Genomic DNA, 17,260 nt, shown 5'->3' on the forward strand with positions numbered 1-17,260 from the left:
GGAGTCCAGGCACTGTGGTGTAAAGCACTATAGTGGGAAGGGCACGGCTTGAGTAAGAACAATTTTCCCCAGGCTTCATCCTTCCCTCTCTTCCAGCTTCCAATGGGGTCCATATGCTGATCTCTGACCTAACTATTTGTAGCGATTTTGACCATTTCTCTAACAGCAGATGAGGCTTTGAGGCACCACCAGTCTTCCTTACACGCACTTAGGACTTAAAGACATGGACAGCCCTTATCACGTACTGCCTGCAGATGGGACACTCGCTCATCCGCTTCCCACACTTGGTGCAGGTGACCATGTGGCCGCATTCCAGCAGGACACAGTCAATGGGTGCGTCCATGCAGATTTTGCAGAGGTTGTCCTCCGTGCCGGGGAGCCCAGCACCACCTGAGTACACGAGAAACCACAATTTGCATGAGACAAAGAAAAAGGTACGCTGTTCTTGTGAAATCTGTGAGTGGGCTTTATCAAAGGGCTTCCCTGACGTACTTTTGCACACTGAAGGTCTCAAAAAAAAATTCCCCCTGCATCTACACTGATGCGGATATATCTGCTCCATCAACTGGCAAGGCGCAGAAAGATTTAGCTTTCGCACAGTGATTTCTGTGTGATGAAAACAGAAATACCACTGAGATTCTTGGCAATGAGGCGAAGGAAGCAACATGGGGGTCTCTTCCCAAGTAACAAGTGATAGGACAAGAGTAGATGGCCTCAAGTTGCGCCAGGCAAGGTTTAGATTGGATCTTAGGAAGAATTTCTTCACCAAAAGGTTTGTCAAGCACTGGAACAGGCTGCCCAGGGCAGTGCTGGAATCGCCATCCCTGGAGGTATTTAAAAGATGTGTAGGTGTGGCACTTAGGGACATGGTTTTGTGGTGGACTCGCCAGTGTTAGGTTAACGGTTGGGCTTGATCTTAAGGGTCTTCTCCAACCTAAATGATTCTGTAATTAAGAATATCACTTACCAGTTTGATCGTCAGTGTCAGAAACTGCAACGTAAGAACAGAAAGTTACTTGGTGACTGTAAGAGAAGTTGGAAAAATTTTTCACTTAAGCAGTATTATTAAGCAGGGGCTGAAAGCCTTGAAGGGAGATTACTAAACCAGAACTGCTTTTCACTGATCCCCATGTGGAGGTTCGAGCTGAATCTCTGGATCAGGATAGGTTGATCAACTGGCAAGAAACTTTCTCTTTACCGAGCTTACACAATAGCTAATGCTTCACAAAGTTAAGCAACTATCTAAAGTCGTGTCTCAATTTTTAAGCCAACCTTGGAATTTATGCAATGTTTGGCTTCCTAGAACTACCCTTTCAGTAGCCCCTTGTTCCAGTTTCTTCAGTGTTACACAGTCTCACCAATATTGGTGAGCACAGCTGAGGCGCACACACAAGCAACAGTGATGAAGAGAGAAGGATAAATTCTGTCAAAACCACAAGATACAATGGAAGAAGAATATAAAACCAAAGTGGCAGTCTTAAATCTTTTATCATTCACAGAGGACAGAGCATTGAGAGATGTGTTTAAGAAAACAACAACACAGAGAAACAAACCTACCTATGAAATCAAAGTGTTAAAATATGTTTCTCTTGTAAATAATTTACAAGTATATGTCTTTTTAAACTGATCGCCTAGAACTGCAAACCGGCACCGGAAAGTCAAGCCAGATACATTCTCTGTGCACCTTTATCACACCTCTATCCCCTCATCACTCAAGTGCGCAGGCCCAGCAGGAGCAGGCAGCGCGCAGGAGGAACCCTCTGTGATCAAGCGGACAGAGTCAAACCGCACATAACCACAACTGTTCGGTCACTGAGCACAGGCCCGCTCTGAATTGCCCGGCTGCTCTTTGGTGATGTTCTCCTGCTAGGGCAGGGCATTTTCCTGCCTGCTTTGCCAGTTACCATGAGTCAACAGGTAAGAGCTCACCCCAGCGCCTCCAGTCACCCATCTACAGTTGCTCAGTGGGCGATGCAGTGACTAGCGCGATCTGCCACAGCTACAGAGATCCCGAGAGGAAGGGCACGCAGCTCTCGTTGCTACTGCAGGGCAGTCCCCCTCCAGAGTTACCGTAACGCTCTCCCCTCAAGTACAAGTGGTGGTGAATAGAGTTCAGCTACTTTCACTCTAATGTGCGTAACATTCCCTCCTTTCCCCTCACTTGCACGGAACAGAAATGTAAGATAAGTTCTATTTCCTTCTGCAACTGTCTGTAAAAAGGGAAAACAGGCACGTTTGCCCAGTTTCTTACCGAGATGTTGAAGGTCTTTCTCTTTATAAAGACGAGTCACCCTCTCTAGCAGCTCCCACTTTTCACAGCAGCCTTTGTAGTTGACAAAGTTGCGAGCAAGAATTTCCTTCAGCTGTCGCACAGAGAGTGCGTTGATGTCTCCGATGCTTGTTAGATCAGAAAGAGAAGCCTTCCTCCCCTGGACCAGGTTATCTTCTGAGTCAGTAGACTGAAAGGGAACAAAGATGGAATGATTCTTGCCCTCAACATCTAGCACTACAATTTAAATCAACTTTCAACATGTGCACTAGCAGGAATTCATTGGATGTACACGTAACTCTGGTTACTCTGTGAATTCCACCATCTATCAGAAACACGAGTCCTAGGATGGAAATAAATAATTTCTATTATTATAGTGTCCAGTTCTTTCTATATGTGGAGGACAAGATGATGCCAATGAAAGGGGTTGATTGAGTCTGCCAGTGGTCAGTCTGAATTCTGTTTAGCCACCCATCTCTCTGCAGTAACGATTCTGTGGTAACAAATACAGCCTAGAGAACCTGGTATTCCTTGTCATCTAATTCCAGGACACACAAACCTGTGTCTCCTCCTCTGTTGGTGCTTCTGCTGCATTCTCAACTCCTGTCATACCGACTTGGCTTGGAGGCACATAACCATTTGCCTAGAAGAAGAAATAAAGCTTTCACCACCAGCATATCTCTGTGTGTCCAAAAGGAAATAAACTCGATAGCTCAGCATAACTGCAAACCCTGCCCACTGCAAGGATGAGCTGTAGCACAGGGTAAAAGCGAGGCACACTCACAGAAGGGATTTCCTGTGGAGCACGTACAAAAACAAATAAACTTTTAAACAAGTAAAACTTTTTGAAACTGAAGTGCAGCATCTGACCCTTTAAAGCCTTGTTTTATTTAAACCCTGATAGAATTACTTGTACAGTAAGATCCCACGTGATGTTCTTGTGAGGCTGGATCAGAAGGAGACCAAATTTATACATGCGTGTATATATATATATATGCAATCCTTCACTGAAGTGTTGCAGGGCGACATGGTGTGATATCACAGCTCCGATGGCCCATCGGCTATCTGTGCAAGCCTCTGTAAAAGACTCCTCTGTAAGACAGCTTAAACTCTCAGGTCATCTTCAAAGTAACCAGAAACACCTCCTCAGGTGGGTTCTGGACTGGACAGACAGGGGATACTCAGTGAAGGACCAGCAGCAACAAAGCTGGAGAAAGAGAAGGGGCAGCTGCTTTGAGTGCTTAATAACATGACGGGATCTGCAGTGTAATTGTAGCCGACTTGCCCTCAGCAGCTATCACTTCCCCCTGTGGTTTCCCTACTGACAAAGCAGGCTGTAACGTTACCATCCTTCTTATCTAAGTGGTGACTTGTTAATATTTACAAAGCCAAGAATAACAACAATGATGAAAGAGCCCGAACTGTAGCAGGATGTCATGCAAGTAGAGACAAGGAGCTGAAACATATCATGGGGCAGTGAGGGAAGACAACAGAGCTGAATTTGCTGGTAAAAATTGGAATGACAACATCCAGAAAATTCAGAGAATGAAAAGGCCTTTCAATGATTTCTAAAAAAATGTCCTCTTCTTTTGTACTAGATGTATCTGCTGAGGAAGCGGAAGGTACATACACTTTCACAGCTCTGGTCCACAGGGAACCAAATACACCTATTCACTTCGTAATAGGACCAGGAGCAGATGTCAAACACTGAGTAAACTTCCCATACCAGATAGCACAAAGACAAACAAAGCAAAGTCAATAAAAAATAATTAAGCTCAAATGCTCTTGACAAGGTTCGTCAGAACTGCAGGGTTCATCATAAACTGAAGACTTAACAACGGACTCAGGTTTTGTCTTCTATTGATCTGAGTGCAGACGAGACCAAAAACCTCACATCTCACAATCCTCTTCCTCATCAGTTTCAGTTCCAAAATTGCCTTAAACTGTGCTTGCTGTCTTGCCCACGAATTAAAGAACAATAATAATAACCATTTCATCTAACACCTACGTACAATTGTCAGAAAGTTGTCAACATCAACACACAAGACAGATCTGTGCACCCACACAGACATCAGGTACCAAAGGAACCAGCCACAGGAGTATCGACTGGCAATGGCAAGTGTGGATCAGAGCACCAGAGAAAACACATCTCAAAATAGCGACGTTGTTCTTGGAGTGAATGTTCAATATATTCAGCACTGCCCACCAAATTAAATTCCACTAGTGTAGAAAGGCAATAGCACATCAAAGTTGGTGACAGCAAATCACAGTTTCACATAGCAAGGCTGTGTAAAATAACTCGGCTTACTTTCCTAGTTATTCTGTAAGAAAGTGTGAGGCCCTCACTGTAAAATTAAAAACAAACCTAAGAAGAGCACGTATAAGATGCAACTGAGGTATTTTGTCATCTGTTCTAAACAGAAGCCCTCCTTGCTTTTTAAGCAGGCATCTTTAACATAAAACTTGTTTGGCACATTATCTACTTGGAAAACCTCATGCAACATCTTGGTAGTTAAGCCAAAAACAGAGATGAATGAGGTTGCAAAAGATGCTGATGGTTAGAGACTGTACCTGTTGATGTTCCTGAGCTAGTGAACTTGAGATGGGATCTGCAGACGCTGGAGACGCATCATGTGAGGTAGAAGATGCTATGCTGGTTGGTGGGAAAATCACAAAGTCTTGTTGTCCAGAGGCACTAGTATTAAATGGATTTGTTCTTATCTGATCTTCCTCAGTAATGACAGGCTGCTGGCCAAGAATCAGAAATACCAGGTCCTCCTTTTCACGACACAACTCTGTGGAAATCTCACGGAGTGCCAAATAGTCTCGCAGATCCTTCACCTTCATCTTTATCAACTCTTCCCGCTGAAAAGCCGTGGCTCGGAAGCGCTGGCACAGATGGCAGAGAAGGGGACCACCTTCAGGCTGGTTTGAGCAGGATGTACAAAAATTCTTCTTACAGTCCAAGCAGATGTGCTGGTAAAGAGAAGGGAACAGAATCAAACCGATCCACCATGACCTGCGACAGAGGTGCGCAACGACCGCAGGCAGTGCTCCCCTACCATCTGGAAGCCAAGGTAAGTAGGAGCCTCTGTTAAAGCATAATCAAAACCTTCTAATTTATGAAAGAGGGCCAAGTACGTTACTCGTGTTTCAAAGAAAAGGACTGATCCCATGAGCAGATCACTAGATTCCTCACAGTTCTTAGAAAAGCACTGTTTACACTCCATTTACCCAGAATGAAATAATTATATTCTTAGACAATTCCCTCAAATGACAGGAGTTTTCTGCACCTTAATCCAGACCTGTTCATACAGTTTCAGCCACAGATGAAATCAGGAGATATCTATGAGGCAGCAGACTTTCAAGTAACTTACAGCTAGTTGTGCATTGCTTTATAAAACAATGAAATACTGCTCTGTGCATTAAGAAAGCTCTAGCATTGGAAGGAACTACTTAAAAACACTTCTCTATTTCATAAATTTAATACTTGCTATGAGTGACCTCCCTCCTCTCTCTTTTTGTTTTCTCCAATTTGCTGCAATCACTAAATGAATCTTTTTTTCCACCATAAGAGGCAAAGGAAACAGCAAGGCTTACAGTGTCTGACAGACATCAACGAAATTTATGCAACAAAAATAGCCAGCTTATTTTGAAAATAATACACACACTGTGTGCACCAGTTAGGTGCTAGACAGAAAGTGTTGGAAGTTTTGGAAATATTAGGCCCCAGATGTTTAAAAACTTCACAGATTAAATTCTGTTGTTTAATGTTTGTATTTTGTATTATTCTGGTCTTGTCACTCAGGGCTGGATTTTCAGAAGTTCCAAGCACTCACAGTCCACGTTGACTTCTGCAGAAACTTGACAGTTCAACACTTTGGAAAGTCAAATTCTACATTTTCCAATAGGAATAGCAGCAGAACAGCTGCATTACGTGCCTTTTAAAAGGTCCCGAGGAAAGAAAGAACTGGTTTCAGTGCTGGTTGAAAATGCTAATTCACCATCTCGGAGAAGACAAGCATCTCTCTGAAATCCTGACACCCTGACCCTTCAGAGCTATGCAAGGAAAAATACACATGCAGAGTTGGAGAAGCAAGAAATACAAACTCAGAGACAAAAAACATTGTTTCGTGAATTGCTTCTAGTGATTAAAGAACATTTTTAACTTCGCAGTTCAAAGAAAGCAGATGTTTCTCATGTTTTAGAAGGTGTAAATACACTACTCGCTTACATAAACTCCTTCTGATCCCCTTTACAGCCCGGCAGCCCCCTTGCCCCACACAACCCCTTACAATTATAACCGACAGACTTCTCATTTGGACCCTGTAACAGACTTACAGTGACAGTTAGCGGAAAGAATCCCAGTTTCCTGCCTAAGCATTTTAAGACATGAAAACTTCTACCACAGAGAGAATCTCTGGTCATGCAAACTTGAAACCTCATCTCAAAAATTGCTGTTTGGGGGCCTGCCAAGTAAAAGTGACTTTCGTCAAACACAAAGCAAGACAGGAAGGGCAATTTCCACATACCATCCAGTTTTGCGAAGTTTTTCTTAACTTGGTCATTATAAAAAAACATTAGTACGTAACTGACTTTTTTGACCCTACGATTGCAGGAGCGATCCCATTTCTCAGGAACAGAGGCAGGAACTACTGGTTGCAGATGTGTCTGGAGCAGGGAACAAACACTCCACAAAGGCAGAGTAATGGAAAAGAAAAGAACCCCGTTGACAACACCCTCCCTCTCTCAATCACCCGTCTCCGACAGGGGAGCAATCAGAAGAACAGAAGGGGGGGGGGAAACACAAAAAACCCAACCAAAACCCAAACAGCCCTGCTTTACTCTGGCAGGGGAAGCCTCCGCCGTGCTCTGCAGGCTGCCAAGCTGGCTCCAAAGGGAACCGCTGTGCGGCCAAGGACCTTCCCACCACAAAATCCCTACTTGAGTACTTACACCTTTAGGTATCACGTAAGCGAGCACAGTACGAGGGCTGCATTATCCAACATGGCTTTTTGCAAGCAATTAACAGGAATAACACGAGTCTGCCTTAGCTATCAACTGATATATTTGAGAAGTCAAAATAAAACCAGGCATGTGTCTGCCTTATCAGTTCACCACTAGGATTCATCTTCAGAGGAAAAAAAATTCCCCAGCCTGTATCTGAGCATCAAGTATTTAAACATGCACAGAAGCTGTTTGCTGCATCTCAGTATTAAGCAGCTTTTACAGCTTCGATGTATTTGTTGAACTGTGACTGAAAGGGCAATGACTGAAGACACCAGTCTCTTCAAAACAATTAGTTTCAAATGTTGTTGTCAATTGAAACCTGTTACTAAAAGGTCAGACCACTTCTGAATGATGCTTACTGACTGGCAGCACTATCACAGGATGGCCAAACAGAAGTGAAATACTTTAAATCGGACGCCTGTCCAGAATGAAAGCTGTTCCTGGTTGTTTGCTCTAACAGCTAGGCTCCCAGAGATCCCAGGATGGGGCTTTGATATGCTTGGCTCTTCTCTGCATGCAGGATAAAATGGAAGAAATGCCAACATTCAAGCTTTCACTACGGCTACTGTTGTTCGAGTTTGGTTGTTTGTTTTTTTTTAATCTTACACTCTAGCTTGCCAGGAGCTTTTTCTGTAAGTATGCAAAGAAAAGCATCTTCCTGAAAATGTCAGCCAACTGAAGGCACTGAAATCAGAAAATGGGGGAGGAAGGAATAACAATCTTGACATATCCACCAAGAATGCCTGCCATAGCTTTCTGTCAGCAGACAGGGAAAGGAAGAATGCTTGTTTTAAATTTAAAAGATTTTGTGGAATCAGTTTGCTGCAGAAAACAGAGATCAATAAAGTAATCTAAGAGAAAGATAACACCAAAAAACACTCAGATTTTAGCTACAATGATTAAATTCTACATCATTTAAAGATGCTCCAACAGTTACTTAAAAGCATCTTATAAGTACATGCTCCATTCAAATGTCCCCTACCCTAATCCCTTTAGTAGGTGCCACGTGACACAAAAATTCGAATACAATTATGATAAAAGATGAAGTACTTCAGATACCATCATCCTGCCTTTTTTTTTTAAAGCAATCTAGGTTATCTTTATGGTCACCAGTGTGGAAGGAATTAATTTTTATCCATTGTATTTCAGTCTAAACATTAACTGGACACTAGAGTTCAAAGGTACTGCCTCTCCCGGGAGAGAATGCAGAGTCTTCCATGCTCTCGTTGCAGCAAAGTGAGATTTCACACACCTCCCAGTCCATATCAACACCATTAAAGAATTAATATGGTTTACAAACATGTCAGTGTTTTACAACTTATGTATTCAGTTCTCTACTGGAGCCCAAGGACTGATGGATGAGCTCTAGCAGACCTTCCTGCAGCTCTTTAAGCTTTGCCACCTGCAGCCAGCTAGCTCAAGTCAGTCCCAGAGATGCCGGCTCAGTAGTTGTGGTGGCAGAAGGAAGGTTTAGGAACCTCCCTTCACAATACAGAATATAAACCTCAACCCCATTTTCATTGATAGTCTGCACTGAATGGGAGCAGCCGAGACACAAGCACCCATTGTGCTCTGCTGCCCCAGTTACACCGACAGCCAGCTCCCGCAGAAAACAGGGAAGTCTGCTGGGGGCAAAAACGTCTTAAATTGCTTTAGCAGATCCTCTACAATTTGCACACCAGAGCTTTACCCAGCCCCAATCAGTCAGAATGTTTTCACATATCTGGAGCGGTACTGATGACTCTTATACAAGACACTACTTTAAAGACAGCTTATATTAGAACATATATTTTAGAAGATACTAGGAAGAAATACGGTTCTAGCACTGCTACTGTATAATCCATACTTAACTGAGTGAATAGTTTTTGTTTCGAAAGCAGAATCCTCGACATCCTACTATTTGCCTACATACATCCTACATACATACTATTTGTTACTATGCAGCATAGTAAGCACTGTATCCAGAATAATTCTTTCCACAAGTGTTTGTGGAGACACATCACATTAACGAGGACAACGTTAAAGGCAACGCTATGCAGAGTCATGTGCAGTGACTGCACCATTCCAGCTGACCCAGAATTTGGCTACTGTCAGAAAGTCTAAGCATATTTACATACCCAAAACATATCACCATATATATCCAACATCAAAAAATTTACACCCCACTCAAATCTAAGTTTCTAGTGACTTCTGGAACAATAACACTTTGAAGTGCAAAAATGCATAAACATCCCTGTTGTTCTGTGAGTAGAAAGCAACAGCTCTGCCAAGACTCACCATTTCTCGGATATATGCCAGCATGCATGAATTAAAAAGCTGCAGGACAGACCGACCAACTTACCAGTTTCTCCATCTAATCTAAAAGGGCTGTGGCCAAAATGCACCATACTTTTTAAGTTCTCACATTCTTAAGTTCAGTAACATGCAGTAACATTATATATAAGACATTCCTTAAGCCACAGAGTGTGGATGCTGAGCCACTTTCCTCACCAACACATTTTTCATCAGCGTTATAGGAACCACCATGCCCAAATAATGTCCCAGGCAGGGTTTGCTGTCTAGTTAAAAGTCCTGTGACAACAATTATTTCGGCATCTAAATGCTCACAAATGAAGTTTACAAACAAGATGAAATGGATTTGGGTTGCTGGTTTTTGTTTTGTTGTTTGTTTTTTTTTTTTTTTTTTTTTTTGGGGGGGGGTGGTAGTTGTTGTGGGTTTTTTTGTTTTGCTTCAGCAATTCTACAGTGTGTGCAGAATTACCTTAATAAACTTACATGGCTTTTCATTTGCGCAACAATAGGTTGGAAAAGACATATGTAGATCTTCCTTTACCAAAAGCACAAACAGATTACTAAACTTCTTGTCACAACTTTTTTTTTTTAAAAAAAAGGAGAGTATTTTTAAATAACAAACTTAAGAACTCATGTTCAAGTTAATGCTCCTTTAAATGATTATAAGCAGTTTGCCTTTCTTCTTTCAGTGCCTGGGAAAGCAAAGTCTACTGAAGGTTACCTACCACATTTTCAATCATCTTTAACTATGCCTGCTAACTGCAAAAGGAGGACTAAAGACACCGAAGCAAAGGCAAGCTGTCTTTTCCCACATGCTACATCCTCAAATCAGAGGCCTCTAACGGGGGTTCCTCTTCAAATTGGCTCTTTGTCATTTAATGGCAGTCAGATGGCATACCGCCAGCGAAGACGTTTGCGACTCACCTTCCTCGAGGAGCTGTCGAAGTGCACCCCACACGCTTTGCAGCTCTGTTCGGAAGCGGTGGGAGACGGGTAGGAGCTGTACCCGGGGTTGGAATAGGCTTGGGCTCTGGCTCCCTGCTGCGGCTGGGGCTGCATCTCTTCAGGTGAGCCATCCAGACAGAGCCAACTACAACAGCTTGCCCACATAGTAACTGAAAGCGGAGAAAAGATACACGTTAGAAATGGCATGGGAAACAATCTGTCGGCTAAAGTGAGAACAAAGCATAAAACGCATATTTAAATTTCCCACCATCATTTTTGCCAGTGTGTTTGTAAGCTTTGAACTTTCCTCTAACTTACAAGTGCACGCACAAACCACACGCCCCGTCCAGCATGGCACGCCTTTGGTGAGAAAGGACAAATAAAATTCAGGATAGTTATTACTGGAATTTCTTACAGTTAAGAGATTACAGTGAAGATAAGATAAATTTTATGTTCCAGTTGGCTGTATGAGACTCTACAATCAAGTTTGCTGCAACACGCTGTCTCTATTCCACGTAAGCCGTAGTAACGCTGACTTTGGTTTTTGTGCATCGGGAAAAGCAAACAGAAGCTTCAATTATGGCTCATACATTATTTAAATAAAGCCTGCAGCAAGATCATAGCTGGCTATTCTTCAATTTTGCTCTAAATCCCTCTACAGATTTACAGCTACAAATCTAAAAAGATAAAAGACAAGGACAGTGGAGCCACTGATTTAACATATGCCAGTTCTCAGCTGAATTTACAGAATTACAAGGCTTAAATCATCACACAGCGAGTAAATGCCAGTAACATAAGAAAAATCAAATACTAGCTTCCGGTAACTTACTTGGGAAAACAACTGCATCCGAGACACATAATCACTTGTTTATTTTTTCTGCAAGTCAAATAATGAGAGAGAGAGAGATATACATACACACTTACCTAAAATCCTAACAGTCCGATGCAAAATACACAGTTTTGGAATCTTCTAAGACCACCCATGCAGCAGTACTCCAGAAATACACTGCTATAAACTTGCTTTTGGGAGTTTACAAAGAAATCTGAATTCATCTGGGCGTTCAATTTGTAGAGCATACACTATGTGTCATCACTGACTGGTAAACAGAATACAGACTGCCTCCCCTGCATTTCTGCATTCACACTGTAGTTCCTGGACTATGTTTCTCTTACATCTTAAAAATCAGGTCCATCACTGATAGTGTTCAGCAACTGCTCAATTTTATAAACTTCTGGAAATAAAATATCTCTCAGCTACACAGCCAATTCATTTTCTTTGCCTCAGGAAGTATTGCCACTGTAAAACTCCAGATTCCCAAGGGAAAGGGGCTGGTATGAGTCCTAAAGGTTATTTGGTATAACATACCCACATACTGTTCTGTTGATTTTTTTCTTTTTAAGGCTGTGTTAAGTCTTTTGGGTTGCTGTACTTGAATTGGGAAGCTTTTGCAGTTTGGTGCTGTTCCAGTGTCTGTAGCTTTAGTGGCATCTTTAATCCTTTCAAAATCCAGCTGAATTTGGCTCGTCAAAGTTACTGCTGTCACTGCAGTGGACACATGCCTTTCAAAATCCACAATGGTGAGCTTACCAATGAACTCTACCCTGCAGGCTCAGCAGGTTTTAATGTTTAAGTGAAAATCTACAGATTCATGACATGATAAACTATTCTTAGTGTAACTGATGTGCACAATGCTGTAGTGTCAATTGCCCTTGGACTGGCAACTCGGTCTTAACAACTACATGGAGAGAAGCGTTCCATGAACAGAAATAAGGTACCACCCGTTAGTACTAGTTCTGCGCTGCAATCAAAACACATACTTTAGATATCACACATAAAAGAAACAATTATTCTTTTTCTTTCTGCACATCTATTTTCAAGGTATCAAGTCCCACTCAGAAGTTAACACATCCTTTCTTTTGCAAAAATACGGAATTTCTATTTTAAACTATGCTGTTTGGATGTTTCATTTGTTCCGAGGAATTGCAAATCTAAACAACACGAAAGCTGCACAGTCGAACGAGTATTCACAACCTCCACAGCAGTGGAAAACTGCGTCCACAGTTAAGCTCCCCTCCTGTTTCAAGGACCCCTGCAAACTGAAGGCCACCCACGATAACAGAATACACAAATGCTACTGCCTGCCCCAAAAACTTTGTTCTCCTAAAAAAAGACAGCCCACTAATTCACTCTGGAACTTGCAACATGTCAAAAATTGGGAAGAAAAACACAAGGGAGTGCACAAACTGGGATAAAACAAGACAGAACTCAGCATTCAGCTGGAATTGTAGTTTTGTGTAACTGCCGGGAAATGAAACGCTTGACATGAAGGCTCGGATGTTGCTTTAGAAGAACCTTAATCCTGCTCAACTACAAAAGCATGGAAGAGAAATGTCCATAAACAAACAACTAATTACCAGGATCATCCTCTGATCTGTAACATTTTTCCAAAGATCTCTCCCATCTTTAAGAGAAAGGAGCACATGGAAATACAACAGCCATTCATACAACTCGGGTACGCTATTTCAGCCTGTACCAGTATATGTCAGGTTTTAGTTATTTAAGGACCTCTACATATAGGTTAAGGCTTGTCTACATGCAGCATTTACATTGACAAAGGCGCTTCCCGAAAACCTCTTGTGCCGACGGTCGATAGCCACAGCCCTTGCTTCACTAACGGCATCTCCGGAGGCCCGCGGGTTCAAGCGGGCATCCCACGCTGCTGCTGTGCCAGGGTCAGCTCTTACGCAAGGCGGGATTCTCCTCTGGGCACACCAAGGGCAACCATCACCTCTCAACACGGCGTACAGGTCGGGGATAGCCCCCGGGCCATGCTGCGGGCTGCTCCCGGTGCAAGAAAAGGAGCTCACAGATGTTTCCACCTCTGCCCATACAGTGGCCATCGTGCTCTGCATCTCAGTCAACATCGCCTCAGCTAATTTTGTAGATATCTGCTACTATTTCCAAATTCCCAGGAGGCCATCACGGCCGAAAAGGAAGAACTACACTGTTGGTACCTGGAACATGCAGTACATGCTGTGTGGGAGCTTAAAACGCTGCCACCAGATAGGCAAAGCTTTGCTAACGGGCAGCTATACTACCAAGGAGGTATGACCGAGGCTTAAGATGCTGAAACATCCCTCTGTCTGCCTACAACTGCACTAAGACAACAAGAAGAAACACAGGTATGATTCAGCAGCTGCTTCAAGAGGGGTTTTTCCTTTGTTCTGTACAGGATCAGTTCTAGACCTGAGGAAATAAGCATTGCCAGTGAGAGAGGGCTGGTAGTGGCAAGCAGAATTTCACAGGGAAATTTCAGGATGGCAATTTCCTAGATATCTCCGCAATGTTTACTACAGTCTAATTATTCCCTTATTTATTTTGTTATCCATTCAGAGGTATGTAGTCAGCGCCATCCAGGAACTGGAGATTTCTGTAAGCAATGCTTTGAGGGATGGGTGGTTGTTACAGATGTGGCGGAGTCTGAGCACCCCAACTAGAGGCACTGCCCTGGGTAAAGCCCGTGAGTCCTTTGCAGATGAATCGCTGTTCTGCACGCAAGCAGTTCCACAATCACGCTGAAGTGACAAATAAATGCCCAGCCAAAAAAAATTACCGGTGGAAAGAGCTACCTCTTTGTTGTGCTCTAGGGCTTGGTAAATACTTAGAGTAACCTAATACTACTATGTCTGTTTGGAAAAGTTCACACCACCATAGATTTCAGGAATTCTCAAGCAACTTCTTGAATAAAAGACATTGACTGACTGGCCTGACTAACATTACAGGCATTGCTGATATCAGCAGTTCTCATTGCTCTTGGATATGATGCTCATACTGACCAAGGGGAGCCACAGAAAATAACTGTTTTAACTATGCCGCTGAGCAGGCTTTTGGGAAACCGAAAGCTGTATGGCAGGCACTCAACAGATGACTTCTGGAAGCCAAAAAGTACCAGCCCTAAATCGTAACTGCATGTTGTGCTTGGAGCATCTTCAAGAGCAAAGGGAGAAGGAGCTTCACCAAGGGTGGAGGTGCAAGATCAAACAGTCTATCCTGGACCTGCAAACACATCTACCCACAGGGCAGTCATCATGCTGGGCTTGTTTTGGGGAAGGGAGATTGTTTTATCTTCTTTCTTGAGTCTCTTTAAGGAAAAGCCAGAAGAAATGTGATAAATATTGGACAAGGCAGGGAGCTGCCTGCCATGGTCTTTGGGCAAAGCAGTGCTAGCATTCTACTGTCCTCTGCTAGACTTCCCCCCCCCCCCCCCGAATCTGTGAATGCTGTGAGTCTCTTCACTGATTTTAAACAGAGTGAAATTCATTTCACCACCTGTTCATGAACATGTTCTATACATCACCATGAGTTTTGTATAAATTTGCAAGCATGATTTAATTCTGGAGGAAATACCAGTGATGTCAAAGTTTTCCTACCACACACTGTTGAAGATAGTATTCATAATGCAAGCCAGGATTTTTATACTTTCCATCTTCATTAAAAGAAGTGTTTGAACTCAGGTTCTCACTATATATGCAATATTAACACCATAACCTTGCTAGCCGGAGTATCAGAGCGCACTGTCTACATACAGGATTTATTACACGCGCTTTATGGATTTCTGTCAAAGGGTAGGCTTTGGCTGTATAGGAAAACTGTGGTTTATGTTTGAATATAAAATATCCCTTTATTTTCCCAAGAGTGCAAACAGTAAGGGACTAAAACAAGCGAAAGGAACATCCTTCAGAATCCCTGAGTTTTCAGCTCTGTATAATAAAGCTCTCGATAACTGCGTCTGGCTTCTTTTCGTGACTGCTCAGGAATTTGGGGCTGGAATGCAGTAGCACAACCCAGACACTTGAGTTAAGGGATGAAAAGGAACTGACCTCCCACAGGCAGTTTATTTTGCTCCCAAACGAGGAGAAGCCACAGCAACAAGTACTCCTCCTCCTCCGAGGCCTTTAACCACTGGAACACCAGGGCTGATGACTCCTGAGGCTACTGCAAATGGAGACGGGTGCCAAAAAGGGAGGGAGGTGCAAGACAAATAGCTTTGCTAGGGCATGCTTTCCTACAATAACGTTTGCTCATTAGCTCCATCAGCTGCCCTCGCACTGCCGAATTTAGAGGAAGACTGTTCACCACAACGAGCTACTTTTCTATTAGCTCCCCGAACCATCCCGCTCCTCCTTCCACCTCATTCACTGAAAGGCCACCCTCCCCAACTACTTTCTTACGACCTTGCAGAACTTTCCTATGATCCCAAACTGTCTTCTCCTCTTTCTCAGCGGTTTCCAGGAGATTACTGCCGAGTGCCTCAGTCTTCTCTCTCCACCTTCCCCTCACTCTTCGCCAAACACCAGGTCACGGCCAAACTGCAAAACCCGGGAAGGTCTGTGTGCTTCAAGTACAGACGCTATACAACACCGCAAACTCAACCGGTTATCCATTGTGTGGCCTCCACAACAGCAAAACCACATTCATTGGGAAGACACAATTTTCAAGGCAATACACCAAGACTGGAATTAATGCATTTCACAAAAGTAGTAGTTTCTGCCATTTTTAGTAGTTTGAAGACCACTGAAATCTCTTCAGGAAGCCAGAAAAGGGCAGTGCGGCTTTAAAATATTCATGTCTTGCTAAAGCACTTTTTAATTATTATTTTTATATTATTAATCCATGCTGTATCCCCAGCAAAATTAGTCAGATCCCACTTTCATGAATGCTGTTTTGGTTTAAGTATTTAATGAGTTTACCATTTTGGTGCCTCTCTAACAGCATTGTACAGTTGCTCATTAGCACAATTTTTTTTTTTGTAAACCTGCACTGATAAGAAACGCCTTGCTAGAATGAGTTTCACTAATAACCTACCACTTACAAACTGAATTCGCAGTTGCTTGGTCAAAAACTAGTATTTACTTGACAACAGAGCTATAGAATAATCTGCTCAAATGACATTTATGCATGAAGTATTATTTTTATCGGCCCGTGTCACAGGCACGCAGACCTGAATTATGCTAAATGGGAGCAACCGTATGTTGGGACAGGTGGAAAAGTCAGCGAATTTGCCATTTGCAGGAGGCTCACAGAAGGAGGCAGGTGGCCAGTCTGAGCGTGACCTTTGCAGAGGTGGTGGTGTCTTCACCAGCAGAAAGCACGAGAAAAGGACGACTGGGGACCAGCCCTGGCCATCTATCACAGAGCACTTAAATCTAATTTGCTATATACAACTGGACTCAGCACACAGATTTTTACCTAGGGGTAGAAAAAAATATGTGTTTATGAGTAAAGGTACTAGTTCACATGTGCCCACTGTAACAGCATGCACATCTTGGAAAAAATACTTAAATAAATATTAGCACTGTATCACAGCTAGAAACATGAGTGTTCAGGGGGAAGAGAGACTGAAATCTTGTTTTGGAGGGAGGAGACACTTTTCCATTTTGTTCTGTTCCTTCAAAACGTCTGGAGACATTTCACATCTCTAATCGTCTAAGTATGCAACACCAATAATCTTTACAAAGACAAATAGATGATTGCTCACCAGGCTGACCAGCAACTTTGATGTCAGTCTAAAATTTTTCAGGTGAGAAACCGGCCAGCTACGAAGGCAGAGGACAGAGTATTCAGGTCAATCTGCACCAAGCATAGTCAGAACCGGGTGTCCAGGTTAGTTTCTGTGGCGTCTCGGTCAGGCTTCTGTGCACCCAAGAGTGCCTACGCCGTCGGGCAAGTCCGCGCTACCAGTT

General features: G+C 43.0%; 1 protein-coding gene across 1 annotated transcript; it reads right to left on the reverse strand.

Moving 5' to 3' along the window:
- On the reverse strand, positions 1–10,683 carry RFFL (ring finger and FYVE-like domain containing E3 ubiquitin protein ligase). The gene is made up of 6 exons (XM_009697230.1): positions 10,496–10,683; positions 4,841–5,245; positions 2,829–2,912; positions 2,252–2,459; positions 968–991; positions 1–390 (listed from the first exon to the last, which is right to left on the reverse strand). Exons 1-6 carry the CDS (start codon positions 10,679–10,681, stop codon positions 209–211), a joined length of 1,089 nt encoding a protein of 362 aa, XP_009695532.1. The 5' UTR covers positions 10,682–10,683; the 3' UTR covers positions 1–208.
- Between the last annotated feature and the right edge of the window lie 6,577 nt (positions 10,684–17,260).

The sequence above is a fragment of the Cariama cristata genome, unplaced genomic scaffold (assembly GCF_000690535.1).
Source record: "Cariama cristata isolate BGI_N322 unplaced genomic scaffold, ASM69053v1 scaffold1763, whole genome shotgun sequence".
NCBI lineage: Eukaryota > Metazoa > Chordata > Aves > Cariamiformes > Cariamidae > Cariama > Cariama cristata.